At 47.5% G+C, this 18,289-nt stretch overlaps 1 protein-coding gene across 5 annotated transcripts in view; it reads right to left on the reverse strand.

Moving 5' to 3' along the window:
• The window catches only part of HTT (huntingtin), a 136,895-nt gene that overhangs the window by 51,990 nt on the left and 66,616 nt on the right, over nucleotides 1-18,289 (reverse strand). For all 5 annotated transcript variants that reach the window (XM_082391236.1, XM_082391237.1, XM_082391235.1 and 2 more), the window contains 10 exons: nucleotides 16,528-16,654; nucleotides 14,835-14,962; nucleotides 11,613-11,723; nucleotides 9,156-9,233; nucleotides 8,561-8,784; nucleotides 7,301-7,379; nucleotides 7,030-7,191; nucleotides 4,549-4,604; nucleotides 3,034-3,182; nucleotides 1,300-1,436 (listed from right to left, as the gene is read on the reverse strand). In XM_082391236.1, coding sequence (XP_082247362.1) covers nucleotides 1,300-1,436; nucleotides 3,034-3,182; nucleotides 4,549-4,604; nucleotides 7,030-7,191; nucleotides 7,301-7,379; nucleotides 8,561-8,784; nucleotides 9,156-9,233; nucleotides 11,613-11,723; nucleotides 14,835-14,962; nucleotides 16,528-16,654 — 1,251 coding nt within the window. The remainder of the gene's footprint in view (nucleotides 1-1,299; nucleotides 1,437-3,033; nucleotides 3,183-4,548; nucleotides 4,605-7,029; nucleotides 7,192-7,300; nucleotides 7,380-8,560; nucleotides 8,785-9,155; nucleotides 9,234-11,612; nucleotides 11,724-14,834; nucleotides 14,963-16,527; nucleotides 16,655-18,289) is intronic.

Below are 18,289 nucleotides of genomic sequence, written 5' to 3' on the forward strand. Positions count from 1 at the left end.
TCAACCTTTGGCAGGACACAAGCACAGCCTTGACTAAACTGTTGTGCAGACACCCTCTGGCTTTTGTGCGTGTTAACATCTCTGCAAAGGTCACCTTCTACTGAGGACACCATACTTCAGAAGAGTTGGCCTTGGGTGAGCACGAGTTTGTTAGTGATCCCTTCTAAACAGAGACCCTCAAAAGCCTGTTTTGGTGCACACGGTCTCCCTGGCACATGGCCACCGTGAACATGCTGCCAGGAAGGCTTCCAGAATGACAGCAGACCCGAGGAGCTCCTGCAAAGCTGGAAATGCTTATCACCCGCCTGCTCGCAGAAAAGCCTGCAGCCTGCTCTGTGAACGTACCGGCCAGGCTGAGCCCGCTCCCTGGAAAGCCGCCGGCCGCTCCACAGCTGCCTCTCCCTTCGAGGGGCACTTCGGGCAGCACTTGCGCGACAGCAGCCGCTCTGCACTCATCCCGACTCTCCTGACCCAAGACCCGCCCTCTCTGTTCCGTAAACCAGGCCGGGCGCTCTGGGGACGCCGTGCCGGCCGAGCTGCCCTCCAGGCCTCCCACCAAACTGCATGCTTGCCAAGAGCCGGTTATTGGTTCTCAAACCTCTTTATGGTAGTCGTACTTTTTATTGTAATTACGGGATTTAATTAAACACTAAGCATTTAATTAAACATTACCTAGATTAACCAAAATGAGAATGCACAAAGAAAGTGTTTCTATGAGAAAATCTTACGATTTTATAAAGATTCAAAGACAAATAGCTAAAAAGAATTACCAAAATAAGTGAGGGCTAGGCAACTGTACCAGCTACAGAAGAGAATTCATTAAAAAGCCAGACTTCTGTTTTCAGACTGCCTCACACACCACCTGAAATTCCTACTCCACCTTAAGGAAAACGAAGCCAGAAATCAGCGCCAAGGAAAAGACTCTGGCCCTCCCTCAACATAGTGGTAAATAAATGTACAAACAAAGTCGTTAAATTATTTCAGGTTGAGATTTTTAAAAATCATTCTTTAGAACGCTACCATTTTGATCGACATTGTTGACTGGTATTTGATCCTCATTTTGGAAAAGAGGGCCTCCACCATGTTTACCGCCTTGAACGACCTTGTGACCGTCGGCCAGGCCACACTGCCTTAAAGACAGACCCCACCAAGTCTTATGTCCCCCTGCGTCTCCCTGCCCGAGAGCCCAGGGCTGGCACAAAGCCACACTCACTGACAGCAGACAGCGGCCACGTGGCATTTCCTCCTGTCCCTGCAGGGACAAGGAAGGGTCAGTGACCGCCCCACACCTCCTCTTACCTGATGGTACTGGATGAGTCTCAGTAACATTGACACCACCACCTCTTTCTGGGTTTCAAGCTCTTTTCCTGCATCAGCTTTGTTGGTTCCTCTTAAAACGAAGAGGTCGTGGACTACAGGCTGCAGGGCGGGTATGGCTGCAGGCACAAAAGGGCCACTAAGAAGGCGGTAGGTGACAGGTGCACTCGGAAGACAGCACTGACGCCTCCAAAGTATCTTCAAGAAATAAAGGAAACCCTGACCCACGCTTGGCTTTGTGATAAGAGATAAATTAAGGTTATCAATGAGTGCCGTGAAATTACCTGTATACCATCCTGGAAGGCCATGGGTCTTCCTCTGACACTTGATCATGTTGTGAAATTTTTAAAAAACAAAAAACCAAAAAACTAGGGTTTCTGTGACATAACATTATTTCTGACACAAAGAGACGCAAATTCAAAAGTCAAATTCAAAATAATAAAACCTTCCAACTAACCAAAATAGCAACATTCTATCCTCATGCATAATCTACTTAAAGATTTACCTGAAAAGAGAACAAATGCTTTTTCAATGGAAAACATTTAGTCAAACTATTAGATTTCTATACTGTTTCAAGCAATTAAAGTCACTCTCTCATTAGACAATGTGTTTTCCCCCAAGTCGTGTCTTTCTCCAAAAGAGCAAAGTAAATTATTTTGCCTCACACCACCACTTAAACAAACTAAGAAAGGCCTTTCATTGAGAAGGATCAGCCCAGTCATGTCACCAAGATTACTGAAAGGCACACTCTCTCACCCTCAGTGACACACACACACACGACACACTTGCTGAGTTTTCTACAGACAACCAGGCTTCCCAGTAGAGAGCAGGGCGGTCTGGCTGCCCATCAATTTTCTATCCAAAGACCCTCTGATCTGGGAATCCTCAGTCATCCCTCTATTTGCCGTTTGCACTTTCAACTCTATCCAGTGACCCCAAGTCCATACGTGCAGTCATGTACCCCTCTGCTGAGGCATGGATTTGAGCCCTAGCAAGGCCATGGCTAAGGTGACCGTCTTGCTAGTGTGGAAATGGTGACTGCCGAGCCCCTCCACACCCCCGGCACCATGGCTCGCTGGTCACCCTACTGCGGTACGCGGCACGGGGATCCTGGGTGCAGCAGCCAGCCGAGGTCTTGGGAGGCACCCCAATCACAGTTCAAAAGCCCACAGATTCCTGACGATGGAGCCAGAGAGGAGTCGGTAGGAAGAGCAGTTTAAAAAGTGCAAAGAAAGATTCACAGCTCCTTCCTAAACCACACCACCTCATTCCACAGGTGGGAAGGAGGCTGCCCGAGCAGCTGACTGTCGCCTGTGGACCTCACTTAAGCTTCTATGAAATAACCAGGCAAAACAGAAGGCCCTGAATCAAGGCCAAACTATACCTTCCAATACCACTGGACGAGAAATCCAATGCCCTCACAGAAGCTGGACTTTAAAGTTCTTTGTTTCACACGGATAGACAAGAGTATTTATGTCAGACTCTATGTGCACCTTAGATTATCTCACTGTCTGTGTTTACCTAAGTGGATCATACACTCCTGAGAGTAAAGAGTGTGTGCTCTCTCCTTTTTTTTAAACATCTCTAACTAGAGTGCACATGCGCACACGCACACACGCACAGCCTACAGAGCGCTGGGCAGCTGTCCCCACAGGTGGAAGGTGGTGTCAGCACATCATGACCACTGAAGACCCCAGTGAAAGGTTGTCCCGTTACCGTGTGTCACAGCCTTCCTCCCACTGGCCATGATGCCGTCACAGAGCTGGATGATTTTAGGAATTCCAATGATCTGTTTTGAATGATAGCGTTCATAAGACAGTAATACCAGGAAGAAAAAGATGTTCGGAATAATTGCCTCTGATTCCCTAGAAACAAAAACATCCATTTAGATGCTTCCTTTTAAAATGAAGAAACATAATCAATACAAACAGCATGAAATTACTCTTGATTCAGACTTGAGAGAGCACGTGTGAGGAAACGGGACAGCGCGAGGCGGGATGAGCGGGCGCTGAGCTGAAGGACCCCCGGGACCCCGTTGAGTCCAGTTGACGTCCTCCGTGTGCCCGGCTCGGGGTGGGGCCAGCACGTCCTCTGGGGCGCCTGGGCTAAGTGAGGGCCTGGAGAAGGCGCCCAACAGGAGAAAAAGTAACCTGCCTCGAATCACATGGTCGAGAACAAGAAACTGGGCCTCCAGACCCAGGGGACTCTCAGAACACTTTCTTCTGCACTATGTTTCCCTAACTACTTATCAGTTAGTTCAGAAACTAAAGAATTTTAATTTTCTATAATTATACTTATAGGAGGAAGTATTCAAACCTTACAGCCTAGCAAAGAAAAACTGCAATTAATATAAGTACAGTGCATAATAATTACCTTTATTAAAGACAACTGTATTCAAAAACTTCTCTAAGATTAGAAAAATTAGTGCTCTATCAAATGAGATTTCATTTAGAAAACTATTATAATTAAATGCTTTGAAATATGAAATGAAAACTGACAACACATGTGATTATCAAATGCAGAACTACTTCTCAACATGTCTTGAGATACTTATTCATTAATTTTTAGAAGAAACAAAAATCCACAGCATGTTAATCAGATTTCCATTAAAAATAATGCTTAGCAAAAACGCCTAACAGGGCTTCCCTGGTGGCGCAGTGGTTAAGAATCCGCCTGCTGATGCAGGGGACACGGGTTCGAGCCCTGGTCTGGGAAGATCCCACATGCTGCAGAGCAACTAAGCCTGTGCGCCACAACTACTGAGCCTGCACTCTAGAGCCCGCGAGCCACAACTACTGAGCCTGCGCTCTAGAGCCCACGAGCCACAATTACTGAAGCCCGCCCGCCTAGAGCCCATGCTCTGCAACAAGAGAAGCCACCGCAATGAGAAGCCCGTGCACCGCAACAAAGAGTAGCCCCCGCTCGCCGCAACTAGAGAAAGCCCGCACGCAGCACCGAAGACCCAAGGCAGCCAAAAATTAAAAAAAAAAAAAAAAAAAAAAAAGTGCCTAACAGTCCTTTAAAATAAATGCTCATCCTACATGTAGGAAATTCCCTGGCGGTCCAGTGGTTAAGACTCCATGCTTCCATGCAGGGAGCACGGGTTCGATTTCTGGTCAGGAAACTGAGATCCCGTATGCCGTGTGGTGCGGCAGATAACATAACATAACATAAAATTACATGTAATTACATAACAAGAACAAGAAATCTAAAATAACAAAACGCTATTACCTGAACTGGCCTACTTCAATGTATTCAAACTGCTTCAGCACAAATCCAATAAACACCTACAGGCAGGAAAATAAAATTTTTACATCAATAATTGAAATGTGCAAATTAGGTTATTTTTCTTCATACTCATTTGTATAAACCTTTAACAAGTTTCCTGACAGTAAATTTGTTTGTGTACAAGAACTCAAACGTATTCTACTGTCACTACTGTCAGACTAGATAATTTCAAGACACTTCCAGAAATCCCTCTAAACACATTTACTGAACACTGAGGTGAAACCTGCTGGGAAAAACAAAGATAAATTCCAGGAGCCACTAGGCAGCACCCAAAAGGCACAGCAGCAGGCCTCGTTTGCTCCTGTTCATGGCAAGCCGCATAGCACGGATTTCCTGAAACTGGCTTAGGAATAAAGATGCCCAAGTGAGTCCAACTTCTCCCCCACACCCCCCAACATTCAAAGGAGCCGGGTACCAAGGGGTGCGGAGGGGAGGGTGGCCTTGAGAAGCAGAGGCAGGACGTCGCGACTGGCTTACAGCCAGTTCTGTGTCACGTTCCAAGTGCCCAAATTCACTCTCCAACCTGAAGCATGGAGCTTATCTCCAGTGTCCTCCTCGCCCCCGGGTGTGATACAGACACACAGCAGGTGCTCAGTAAATCACTATCTGCACTGAGTTAAATCACTTACCTGTTCTATTGATAGTTTTCTATCCTTGTCCATAAAAACTGTCAAGGTACTGAACCCTAAGAATTGGGGGGAAAGGGCGTTGAGTGACAGAAACAAATCGGAACAAACGTGGGGCAAGAGCACCCATGGCAAGAAAACCTAACGCCACCAAGTAAGAGGCAGAAAGTGCTGGGCTCGCGGCGAGGCCCGTGTGTCAGACCACCTTTGCGCGTGCCCAGTGACGAGCACAGCACGGAATTCTCTCTCGACGCTTACGTATCAGATGGGGACTTTAGAAAGATAGAAGAAAGCAACAAAAATCACTCTGTTTTGGAGAAGGGCTCTGTGTAGAATGACTAAAGGCAGAATTTGATAAAGGCCTGTCTGACCAGGGTACGGCCGAGTGTGTTCTTTCTCTGTCCACTGACGGCAGCCCCAGCAGAGACCAGCCACCACCTGAGAGAATCAGTTTCCTCCCACGACGAGTCAGAATGGGGAAACGGAGAAAGGCGGCCCGTGTCCTGACGAGAGCGGAGCCAGCCCGGGCTCTGCTCTCCCCCAGAGCAGCAGGCACTGGGGCAGCCCTGGGAGGCCCCACCTGCCCAGGCTCCCCTCGCGTGCCCGCGCCTGCCTCCCTCTCGGCCACGGCTGCCCCCCACTTCAGATGAGGGCTTCTCCTCACCCAAGCCCCCGCGTCGGAGCACGGGAACCGTCCCGCGGTGAGCGTCGTCCCCAAGGAAGGAAACGGCTCTTCGGATGATTTTCCTCCGAGAACCAGAGCAGAGGGCGGGACAATGAAAATGCTGGGTCAAAACAGAGTGGGTGGCTAGAGACCGGTCTCTGCTGGGGCTGCCGTCAGTGGACAGAGAAAGAACACAGCTCCCCACTCGGCCGTACCCTGGTCAGACAGGCCTTTATCAAATTCTCTCTTCAGTCATGCCACATAGAGCCCTTCTCCAAAACGGAGTGATTTTTGTTGCTTTCTTCTATCTTTCTAAAGTCCCCATCTGATACGTAAGCGTCGAGAGAGGATCGCCTCAACGACAGTGCTACACCACAGATACAGTGGCGTCTAGAAGGGAATGGAGAATTGCAGTATTTCTATCGCAAAACATTTCCTATCTCATAGGGAAGTAGCCCCAAATCACAGCCCAACAATGACAGTCACATTATGACAACGTAAAGGCAACTTTCTTTGCAGTGAACTTGGCTGGCATGATGCTTGTTTTAAGAGAATTCGTATCACAAAATGATACAGCTTTCCAGAGTCGTACCCACCAGAGGAAGGCGTGGCAGGGAGGTCTCACCTGGTAGAAGCGAGCACAGACACTCAGGGCCGGCTCAGACAGCCGCCACACGGGGACCCAGGGGCCAGGGGTCAGCCACTGCCCAACAGATCACATTCCCTTTCAAATAGGTGAGCTAACTTTAGATCGCTTGAAACTGATCTTCCTTGATAAGTTGTTTAAAATAAGACTCTGGATTCTGCAAAAATGTCCCCCCAACAGTAAACCTCAATTACAATGTAAGTTCGAATTAACCTTGGAATGGGGGAGGGTGAGTGGACGGGAAAAGCCGTTGGCAGGTTTGTAAAGGCTGACCCTAGCCTGGAGACCTTGGGCGAGGGTGCAACGCTTGCTGAGGCCTGTGCGCACCAGGCCTTCTGCGTCAACCAGTGAGTGAGACAGATGAGATGCAGCCACTGGTGGGGAAAAAAACACGGCGCATTTCTTTAAGGTAGACTTCAGTGTCTTTTTAAGTTCATTTTTATTAAATTATGAACAGGTACGGTAGATGAAAGATAAAAGCGACAAACCTGATCCGAATCCAGAAGGCAGTAATTAACCCGTAACTGAACCAGCTGTGCCAGCAAATCCAAAACCTGCTTCTGTAACTGCACAGAGGTTGTTGTCGTGTACTGTTTTAAAGCTTTTATAACAAGAGGCTCAAATAAACGAATGTGATTATGAATAGCATTCTACAAAAAAAAGAGAAAGCAAGAATCCGTAAGTGAGTCTTCCACTGCGGCCAGCTTGAAGCCCCCAACCTGGAACGTGCCCAGCGTGCACCTGCCGGCTCCCGGTTACCTTGTCCGCGCGGTTCTTTGCGACACTGGTGAGGTTTGTCTTCAATTGGGTAGACACCTTCTGGAGTACGTCAAACCACCTGCCAGGCAGAAAGAAAGGTGAGCAAAGAATGCCCTTAAATACTCTCCTATGTATCCAGCTATACTCCAGGTCAAACTAATTCAAATTCACAAAATCAGAGCCTTTTAGAGTCAGAAAGAACTGTAATAGCCACTCAATGTAGCGGCATCAAGCTCTTCTTTTAGTGAAGATAATTAGACGAAACAGAGTTTACAGCTGACCGACAGCCATCAAACCTTGTCACTTGTAGCAGGCTACCCGAGACAGAGCCTTCCTCTGCTACAGGAAACTCACCACTCAGCCCCGTGTGTAGTGGGGCCAGAGAGGTGATGGTCATTTGAAAGATTCAGTGATTTAGAAGACACCACTTGATTTCCTTGGGAAAAAGTTTCTTTAGATATTTACATCAATTATACCCTTTTCTTTTTAAGAAACACAATATTAAATGACAGTAATCAGACACTTGCTTGTTTTATTTATACCCCATATTATTAGACAAAGTATTTAAAGAACCTTATACCTGAGACTTGGAAAAAGAGTAAGTATATGACCAATTAAAGCCTGACACGTGGACATTTTCCTAAAATACTCTAGTATTTTAACTGTAGCTGTTTTATCACTACATCTATATAAAGAAAAACCAGTTTATAAAGTTCCTACCAAAATTCTTAGAAAAAACAAAACAAAACAGGAATTCTATTGTTACTACAGAGTAGTAACTCAAATATGCACTAATAATTGATGGTAATTTAAGAAACAACTACTGTAATTCCAGGCACCATAAACAACTATAAATTTGAGTGAAAATAGACTTTTAGCCATAAAGTTACAAAACAGAGAGTAATAATACCTATGCCCTCTACACACTAGCACTACTGAGCCACCTGAGTTACAGGCCCCCAAAGTGCCACCAACACACAGGAACTTACTCTAAAGGGAAATGCCATCACGCGCCCTGGGGAATAGCGTGTCCCCTTTCTGGCTGGCTGACTCATCAGCAGTGAGTGCGCTTCCCGGGAAGCCCGCTCAGCACTCCCCTCCCCCAGCCCCGCCCCGCCCCGCCGAGACACTGAAGTGCCCGCAGTCCATCCCACCCCCTGGACCACATGCTTCTCTGGGGGCAGGGCCGTGCCTTTAGCATCTTTGCAGCAACCACATTTTCTAGAGTTCTCTGAACACAGGAGACTATCAGAAGGTTACCCTGAGGTGTCGTGGTCCTGTTCTGCCTGCACCATGTTCCTTAGGCTGGCGTCGGCTAAGGCCTGGGTGAAGTGGGTGTACGGAGCCATGAAGCAGTAGTGGTACAAGCCTGGCCTCACGCTGGAAGAGCCAAGGCGCTGAGCACAGCCTTGAGACTTGCTGGGGTTGGAAGATAAGCCATCAAACTGGGAGGCCAAGTTTGTCCCAAAGAGAGTCTTCAACAGCTAGAGTGGAAGAATTGAAGCCATCAACATCTGAAGTAACACAGAATCTCCCACACAAATATCAAACCCACCTATATATAACTGGGTATGTTAGCAAAACTTCAGATTGCGCAGGACAGTGGAGGGATACTAGGACACCAGTTAAGTGACAAGAGGCCAGCACAGCTTCTGAGATCCTCTGCCCCCACGGGGGCGGGCCTCCCCCTCCTGGACCGTGAGGGAGGAGCACCCCTCTTGCTGGAGAACAGCGGAGTGAGCACAGGCGGGACAGGCGGGGCCGCCAGACGCACCACCAGCACCACCTTCTGAACGACGGGCAGCATTACACCAGCGTGCCGGGGCGAAGGGCTTAAAAGAAACTGCTTTCTGACCTGCTGGACACAAACAGTTGCCATCACTGGTTCTCGACTGAAGCAGGATTTCAGGTACCCCAGGATCTCTTCAACACACTGCAAAGGACAGGCAGCAAGACATTAAATAAAGTAAGCAATTCACAGATACTTGTTGTGGTGAATTCTGCACGGACAGCAGGCCACTGGACAGCTTCTGTTTAAATTGTGTACACAGTAAACATCAGAGGACAGTCAGAAGAGGGTTTTCACGTACTGCGAGCAGAGAAAGTCAGTAAAAAGCATGGAAATCTAAGGAGCCATGTCTCACCCTTCCTTTCACGCATTTATACATTCTTTCTTTCTCTCACTCATCCAGAAACTGTGCATCAAGGATCTGCTGTGCCCTCGGCATCCAGCCCTGTTGTCAGGGCAGGAGCTCAGAGTCTACAGAGGAGTGAAAGCCCTGCTGCATTTGTGGGGCCCCTGCAGAGGTTCAGCTGAACGTAGCACATACTACATCAAGTGTGATTTACCACAAAAAGCCCTAGACATTTCCCTTTAGAGTAAGGTCCTGTGTCCGACAGCAACCTGCAAAAATGACCAAAATGACTGCCTTCAAATGACTGTTCTCACAAACTGTTTTTACCAGCCTCAGGAATGAGGTCCATGTTATCCCAGGTGCCCCTGAAGACATGAACCGGTCCAGGCACCAGCATCAGCAGCTCCCCCCTCACCACCCACCTGGTCCCCAGACACTGCTTCTATCAGACCAACTACATTGAAAAGGCCCCTCACTTCATTTGTTTGGTATAAGTTCCTGCACTAAAAAGCAACAGATTTCTGTTGATTTCAAATACTCAGGACCATGTATTTTTAAGATTCTGATTTATTCCTATTAGACTAGATATCCAAGGTTATACTCTGCAGGGTTGAGTTTGTTCCATGTCACCTTGTTTTCACTAGCTCATAGCAGGCAACTAAGAAGTGCGAACCGGAAGAATTACAACCAGAGCCTTCACATCACAAGCTGCCTAACAAAGAACCATGTCTCTTAACAAACACGTATGAAATGCTCCGTGTGCAACAGAAACTGAGTTAGGCACTGAAAACAGGTGAGAAAAGGATGCTGCTGTTAGTGGCCTTCAAGGAAACAAGTCCCGGGCACGAATATTAACATACAATATAATGGAGACTTCCACTCCTGGCCAATATGGAGTAAGAGGGACCAGATTTACCCTACAGCCAAACAACCAAAACGACCCAATATATGAATATATGAAACCAGGGTTCCAAGACAGTGACCGGGAGGCACTGGAGGACAGGGATCCCTGAGAAATGGGACACCAGCAAGTCAGTCCCACGCCTGCCCCAGCTCACTGCCCTCAGAGAGCTCCTGGGTGGTGGCACAAGGGCGAGGGACAGAGCAGAGCTCAGGGGACCCCCCGAGTCGAGGAGGAGCTGAGAGTCCGGGAAAACGGAAACAGTGAGGGTTCCAAAGAAGAGAGAGCTCCCAGAGGGGACTCTGTAGACCGGGGGAGGCCCTGGGAACCGCTCAACACGTGCGTAAGGAAGGGTCAGAGGGCACAGCGCTCCGAACTCACACAGGGCTGGAACGGTGACTGCTCTCCCCAGCCGGGTTTACGGGGCACCGGCTAGGACCAGGGAGGTCTTGCCTCGGTGGTGGAAGAATTAGCCCTGGACTAAGCACTGCTCCGACCCACTGAGTTGACATGTGGAAAAAGTACAAGGGACAGTGAGGAGAAACAGAAGACAATGTGTACAATGATTAAAGCCAGGTAAGCTTTATGCATATCGAGAAAAAGATGGAGAGAAATGAAAACAAAGGAACTTCACTGTATTCCACTTCTAGGAGACAAATGTTTACGGAGGGCTATTGGTAACTCACTTTGAAATTCATTAGAAACTAAGATGCCCTGGTAGCTGGACAGCTGGATCCAAACACAGCAGAGCAAGTGGACAAAACAGTAACTGCCGGATCTGGTCGTGGACACGACACGGGCACTCACCACACGACCTCTTAACTCTCCCGTGTGCTTGAACGTGTCCCCACAACATGAGGGTGGTGCAGGGAGGTTACTGGGCTTGGAACCGACGTCCACGAGCCTCAAGCACAGCTCTGCTGCTTCCTGAAGCACCAGAGGAACAAGCCACACCCCCGAGACTGCTCTGACCTTGCCATGTGCGAAGGTCAAATAAAGTAAAGGACTCTGTCAACAGTTTTAAACCCACCAATTTTTAAATTCATCTGGGTCTGAGCTAATTTACAGCAAAAAGTGAAAACAGGATACAAATAGAACCCCGCCCCCGGCAACTTCAGGCTAAGACGAGAATCAGACTCAAGTGCCCAGACTGCAGAACCTTCTCCCCACTTTATGAATGTGCCGGGATGGTGGGGTTTCGCCCTGGAGGCACTCTGCCCAGGGTACACTTCAAGCGTGCCAGCTACAGCTCAACGAGAAGAAAGGAAACACAAACCTTCCCGATGTCCTGCAGTGTCGCCAACTCTAGAATCTGAGAGAGAACATCCAAGGCAGAGCGCAGAAAAGCCCCAAACTTTTCGGTGTTGCTCTGAAGATCCAAGGTGACCTTGGGAAAGTGGAGGGAGAGAAGGAACACATGATTACTGGCAGCATCCCGGTCACCTGAGACAGGCACACACCGTCTGCTGTGGTGTGTTCCGCGAGGCAGCGTGACACTCACCATGGCGGGGTGGTGGGGGGGGGGGGTGGGTTCTGTTTGTTTGCTTGTTTTTAGCACTGGGAAATGCCTTGGAAAGGAAATTACTCTTCTGGATAGCTATATAAACACTATTTTCAAAGGCGTCTTCTAACGTATACTGACGCTACTGAAAGAAATAATTCCTAACCTTCTATCATAATGAGAAAAAGAATGTTTAATGCCCATCATAACCAGTGCCTGATAAGCAGCATATCAAAAAATATAAAACACATGTCCTCTTCCATCCATTAAGATCCCTGGGGGAAATCATTATCAAATTCAGACACAACCTTTCAGTCTGGCTACAACAAAATATTAAATTAGTCTTAAGAGATATTAAGTTAAGATCCTAAAGGACCCAACTGAATTAAATTATGTAGCAATTTCCCCCATTTAACAGACTGAGAGAAGGGTCAGGGCCAAAGATATAATATATAAGAACAAGGGTGAGGGGGAGTGATTGACTGAGAATAAAAACTGGCAAAAATCCTACAAAAACATTACAATAAGTAGAAAGGAATTTGCTCAGTGAAATAAAATCTAACCACCCCTGATGAAAGAGAAAACACTTTCTGGGCAAAGGGAGAGGAAAGCAGGTGAGAGACAGACACAGAAAATGAACATGTAAGTGGATCTCTGTGACCACTATCACGTCCACCTGAGGGTGTTCACAACAGGCCAAGGAAGGAAGGAAAAATCCAGGAGCGAGACCCCCAAAGACCCAGGGAAAGCAGGAGGGCAGGGGTTCACCTCCAGCAGGCACGGGACGTGGAATGGGCGGTCGGGGAACGAGCAGGGAAGGCCTTTCCCGAAGAGCGAACAGATGTGAGAACTAGGATCAAAGGGCTCTGAGGAGAGCTGAAGAAGGACTTGGAGACTGGGAAATAAAGCAGGGGGGAGCCCAAGGGTCAAGCAAACAATGGAGAGCGGGAGAGCAGGACACCCAGTGGGGCAGCGGAGGAGGTGAGGAGGCGGTGATGAAAGATCTCAGGACACGCCAGCCGCTCCAAACACACACAGAGTCTGCGCACAGCAACTCAACCAGGAGGCGGGACTCCGAGGCTCCAGCGAGGCCAAGAGTAAAGGGGTCCACCTTGGAGTCCAGGGCATTCAGGAAGGGAGACGATGTAGAGGGGGGAGAGGATGGGGGGATGCTGCGGACAACATGGGCGGGGGGTCCCCCAGAACTGAAGATGACGTACGCTGAAAACAGGTGGAAAGGTAACATCTTCTCTGTGTGGGATTTTAAACATACCCTCCTCTACTTCAGAGCTTGACATGAGAAACATCCAGCTAAAGAGAGCCTCCAAATCTTTTATCTTTAAAAATTATCTATATCCTTCAGAAAACAAACCAGATAAAGTTTGTAAATGGTTTTAAAAAAATTGAGATGTATCTATTAGTAATAAAAAAAAGGATGACTATGGGTCACATTTATGAAAAAACGTGCAAGATCTATGTGAAGTATCTTTTAAAATTACTTTTAAAATTCTTTAAATTTTATGTGCTTCTGAGGCACATACAGGAAGTTTCCAATACGCAGAAAAGCATCTCACACTCTGGACAGGCAGGCTTAACATCTAAGATATCAGTTCTCCCCAAATTAATCTACAGATTTAACACAATCCCAAGGGAAAAACTCTCAACTTCCTTCGGAATTAGATAAGCTTATTCTCATGTTCATATGCAAAAATAAATAAGAATATCCAGGGAAATTCTAAAGTAAAATGGGGTAACTGATCGCCTCAAAAATATATTATGAAGCTACAATAATCAGGAAGTGTGCTTCTAATGGATGAACAGATGGACAGACTGATATAATAAAGTAGTAAATGGAAATATAGAACTATGAGAATTTAGTATGTGATAAAGGTAGTATTTCAAACCCATTAGTGCCAGAAAATGGACTATTTGGGAAACTGTAGGGGCAACTGGTTAGGTAGCTGGAAAAAAAAAGCTGTTAGAGGCATGCTTCATATCTAACAAATTGCAGACAGAATAGTCTAAACACAAAAAACTGAATGGAAGAAAAAAAGGAAAAGCCCTAAATGAAACCGTGGAAGATTTTCCTTAATAATCTTAGAATAAGGGGAGTTCCCTGGTGGCCTACTGGTTAGGATTCTGGGCTTTCACTGCTGTGGCCGGGATTCAATCCCTGGTCAGGGAACTGAGATCCCGCAAGCCACGCAGTGCAGCCAAAAAAATAAATAAATAAAATATAATAATCATCATCATCTCAGAATGAGAAAGTCCTAAGTAAGAAACATACCTGTGCAAGAGAAACAACAGAGCAGACTGCTATCCTTCCAGAAAGCTGCTTGCAAGGTTGGCCCTCGGGGTGCCTGGGAACTCAGCCAGTAAACAGTTCCCTAGACTGACGTCAGACTCGCCCTGAGCACTAAGGGTGGCTCACTGTGCCTGGACTGCCTTAGCAAACAATGTGTTGATGCTGGACCCCTGCTCTCTTCTGCGAGTGTGAATTTTGGTTTGTGAAGGCAGAGCGAGCCTCTGTAACCAGCACGCAGCTGCACTTTAGTTGAGGGCGGGGGTGGTGGGGTCCTCCGAGTGGCCCTCATGGGGGGCAGAGGTTGCTCCAGACTCTGCCGGCATCCTTCCCCTAGGGGCTGGCTGTGTGTCCTCCCCGCCCTGCCGTGAGGAGCCCTCGCTGTGAGTACAACCACATGCTCAGTCCCACAAGACCTTCTAGTGGATCTCTAAAAGTGGGCGATCTTGGGACGCCCAGACACGGCATCAATAAATCATAAAGACATCTCTTTTCCAATGAAAATCCTAAACTTTTGTATGATGGAAGCTACCGTAAACAAAGCTGAAAGACAAAGTTGAAAAAGCTAATTGTAACTCATACCCCAAAGGCCTAACTTACTTATATGTGTATGTCTATGAGCTACAATCTTAAGAAAAATATCAACAATCCTCTGAAATGTGTGAATGAGTGTATTTTTACAAAAGAAGCAGTACCTTGTAGTTTGCGTGTGTAGCTTTCAGGACATCGTGCAATTTAAGGTAAGAAGGAAGGTGATAGAAACTCCCCAGTGACGAGGACTTGGTTGCTGCAACAGGCCCTGAGGTTTCAGACGGTCGAGAGGCTTTAAACACACCACACAAAATAAACTTTTAGATCAAAAGTAAACACACGCCAAGTTTAAAAGAGATTGTTAGTAATAATTATTTTTATAGTATTCTAGTAGGATAAAATCCAAATTTTTCCTGACTTTCTGATTAATTAGCAATAACAAGAAATTGACTAATGGACATAAGTAGACTCTGAGTACCGCCCAAAAGATGACAAAATAAAACAGAAAGAAGAAAAAGAAGAAAAGCAGTGTGATGCTATCATGTGTTTGCTTTGGCCCGGCTGCCTGTTTGTGAGTCAGAGGAACAACTGACGTGACCGTCAGTCAATCTCAACACCTCTCAGAGCACAAGGCTCCCAGGGGCACGACGGGGTTGACCTCTGGTCGACTTAGGTCAGGAGCCCTGTAAGCAATCAAACAGGGGTGACGTGAACGTGCTCTGAACACCGTAAGGGTACACACACTATCATTAAGCTGATACTAAATATTAAATGCCAAGCACCGTGTAAGGTCTTAAAGATTTGTGATTTGGGGTCCTTAGTTTATTTAATCCATCAGAAAGATGATCAGTCACATACTGATAACTTTGCATTTATAGAGTTCTGAAGCTTTTTAGCTGGTAAATCTTCCACTGGTATCGTCATCAATACTGAGAAAATAGTTTCTTTTAAAATGCTTAACATAGGGCATTCCCTGGCGGTCCAGTGGTTAGGACTTGATGCTTTCACTGCTGGGGCCTAGGTTCAATCCCTGGTCGGGGAACTTAAGATCCCACAAGCCATGCAGTGCAGCCAAAAAATTAAATAAAGTTTTAAAATTGATAAAATGCTTAGCATAAACGCTTTATAAGCAAAATGAACGGGAGAGTCATGTCCGGCCCCGGCACTGTGAGGTGGCATGTGAGCGGACTTGGTGGCAGCACAAGCAGACAGGCGTCTGGTCGCCTCTGCTCTGTGCCCACCAAGAGCGGCACGGACCGCATACGTCACAGGCAGAGTCACATGGTCACTCTGGCCCCTTCTGTTCCAAGACTGTCCCCTCCAAGTGTCTGTCAATTTCTCAGGTTTGTCTCACTCAGATGATTTTATCCCCACTTTACTTCTCCCTCAGCCCTTCCACATGTAAAATTTCCATTTCCTATTTCAGAATTCTCCACACATCATAATCAACAATGTCACCCCACTCTATTCCTAGCTGTCTACACCCCCTCCCTTACTGAAAATCAGTGAGAAGAGGAGAAGGGAGGAGGCACAGCGTGGGAAGCGTGGGGCGCGGCGCCTTGCTGTGGGCCAGACACCTGCAGGCGGCTGGGACCCCACATTGGCAAGCAACGCTCAGATGTGCGTAAGACCAAAATGTGGTCTGTGTACACTCAGTAAGTAATATTCAATACCTGAAACCACACCTGGGGAAACCATTTCTCTGGCTTCATTGCTATGTATTTTATTTCCAAAAACTACCAAGTTGTAATATTAACCTTGACATGAACGTAAGCTTTAGTCCTAAACCACTGTAATATAGACAGGCCCCCCCCCCCCGAGCCCGTCCCCTCCCCCTCCCCCGCCGTGGCCTCACACCTGGACTGGCCTCACCGCCTTTCTTGGGACTCACGGGTACAGACACCTGCTCTCCGGGTTCCTTGTCTTTTCCCTTCCGTCGGATTGGACTCAGAGAAGGCGGGTTTGTTAGAGACGGCAAGGCTGCCTAAAATAGAAAACAAACTGTGAAGGAAGTGTAACCAACACAGAACTGAAAACTATGGTATGTGCTTCTACCATTCACCCGTGCAATCCATTTCTCTTCTTTGAATCCACATTTATGGAGCTCAGACTCCATACACATACCATCCACTTTAGCCCACACAACAATTGCACATGGTGGGAACTGACCAGCACTTCCTAACGGGAGCACCATGAACGCTCAGAGACGGAGGAGCCCTCACGCAGTCAGGCGGGGTCTCAGGAGGCCCCCAGAGCCCCGGCATGCCACCTCCAATAGCAAGCAATGGGGCTCTCTCTGGAAGCCAGGGTGTGAAACAGGGTACAAAGCAATGCTCTGAACTCCGTTTTCAAATGAGGAAATAGGCTCAGTGATGATGAAGTGAATTATTCAAGGTCACAGCTAACAAGCAGCAGAGGTAGGAGGCAACAAACCCAGACCCTCCACAAAGCCCATACTCTGCATACACAGGACAGAGTACAGAACGCCCCAGCCCCACACGGCAGGAGGCAGTGGCGTGGGCGCCTCAGCTCTGCTGCTCACCCCCTCCGCGATCTAAGAGAGGCCACCCTACACCTCGGAGCCTTGTCTGCACAAAGGACACAATGGCTAACAGGGAAGGGCTAGAGAGACCGGGAAGAGAAGCTGCTGCACCTGGAAAACACGCTATGTGAAAGGAGCCAGTCACGAAGGACACCAGCTGTGTAGCTGCACTGACACGAAATGTCCAGAACAGGCAGATCTACAGAAACAGAAAGTAGCTTAGTGGTTGCCTGGAGCTGGGGGGCATGGGAGGGCTGGGGGGTGACAGCCAAATGGTACAGCATTCCTTTTTGGGTTCTAAAATGGATCGTAGTGATGGCCAAATAACTCTGGGTGTACTAAAACAGAGTCATACACTTTAAATGGGTGAGGCCATGGTATGTGAATTGCACTGTAACTGTACGATATGTTAATAATGTTGTTTCAGCGAGGCCACCACAGTGGTGCAAATGAGATACTACATCAGCTTGGACCAGACCAGCGGCAGTGAGCATAGACAAAAGTGCGTATATGTGTGTGCACCTACATGTGCATGTATGTACATATGTTAATGTACATGCATGTATGCATATACATATATGGGCTTCCTGCAAGATACTTAGGAGAGAAAACAAGGAATTTGGTGAGCAAGATGAAGAGTTGTGATGACTCCCATTTTCTAGCTTGAAAAATATGGAGTGAGAGACGGGGAGAAGCACCAGCTGGGGAGGAGACCAAGAAGCCCAGATTTAGACCGAATGAGATTTCTATGGATCGCCCAAGTAGAGGTGACCCGTGGCAGCTGGCCACACTGGACTCCGAGGACAGGTCTGGGGTCTTCCCTGCTTAGACACTGAAGACCTGAGAGTAGACCTGACTGCACTGAGCTGCCCGGTCCCACGCTGGAGCCACGATCTACATGCGGCTACTTAAATTTAAATTTAATGGCAATTAAACAAAATTAGAAGTTCAGTTCCTCAGTTGCCCTGGCCACATTTCACGTGCTCGGTTGCCACATGTGGTTGGTGGCTACTGTCCCGGCTGGTGTAGATGGAACGTTTCCCTCCTTACAGAGAGCTGTACTGGACAGCCCTGGCC

The sequence above is a fragment of the Balaenoptera borealis genome (assembly GCF_965194805.1).
Source record: "Balaenoptera borealis genome assembly, chromosome: 4".
Classification (NCBI taxonomy): domain Eukaryota; kingdom Metazoa; phylum Chordata; class Mammalia; order Artiodactyla; family Balaenopteridae; genus Balaenoptera; species Balaenoptera borealis.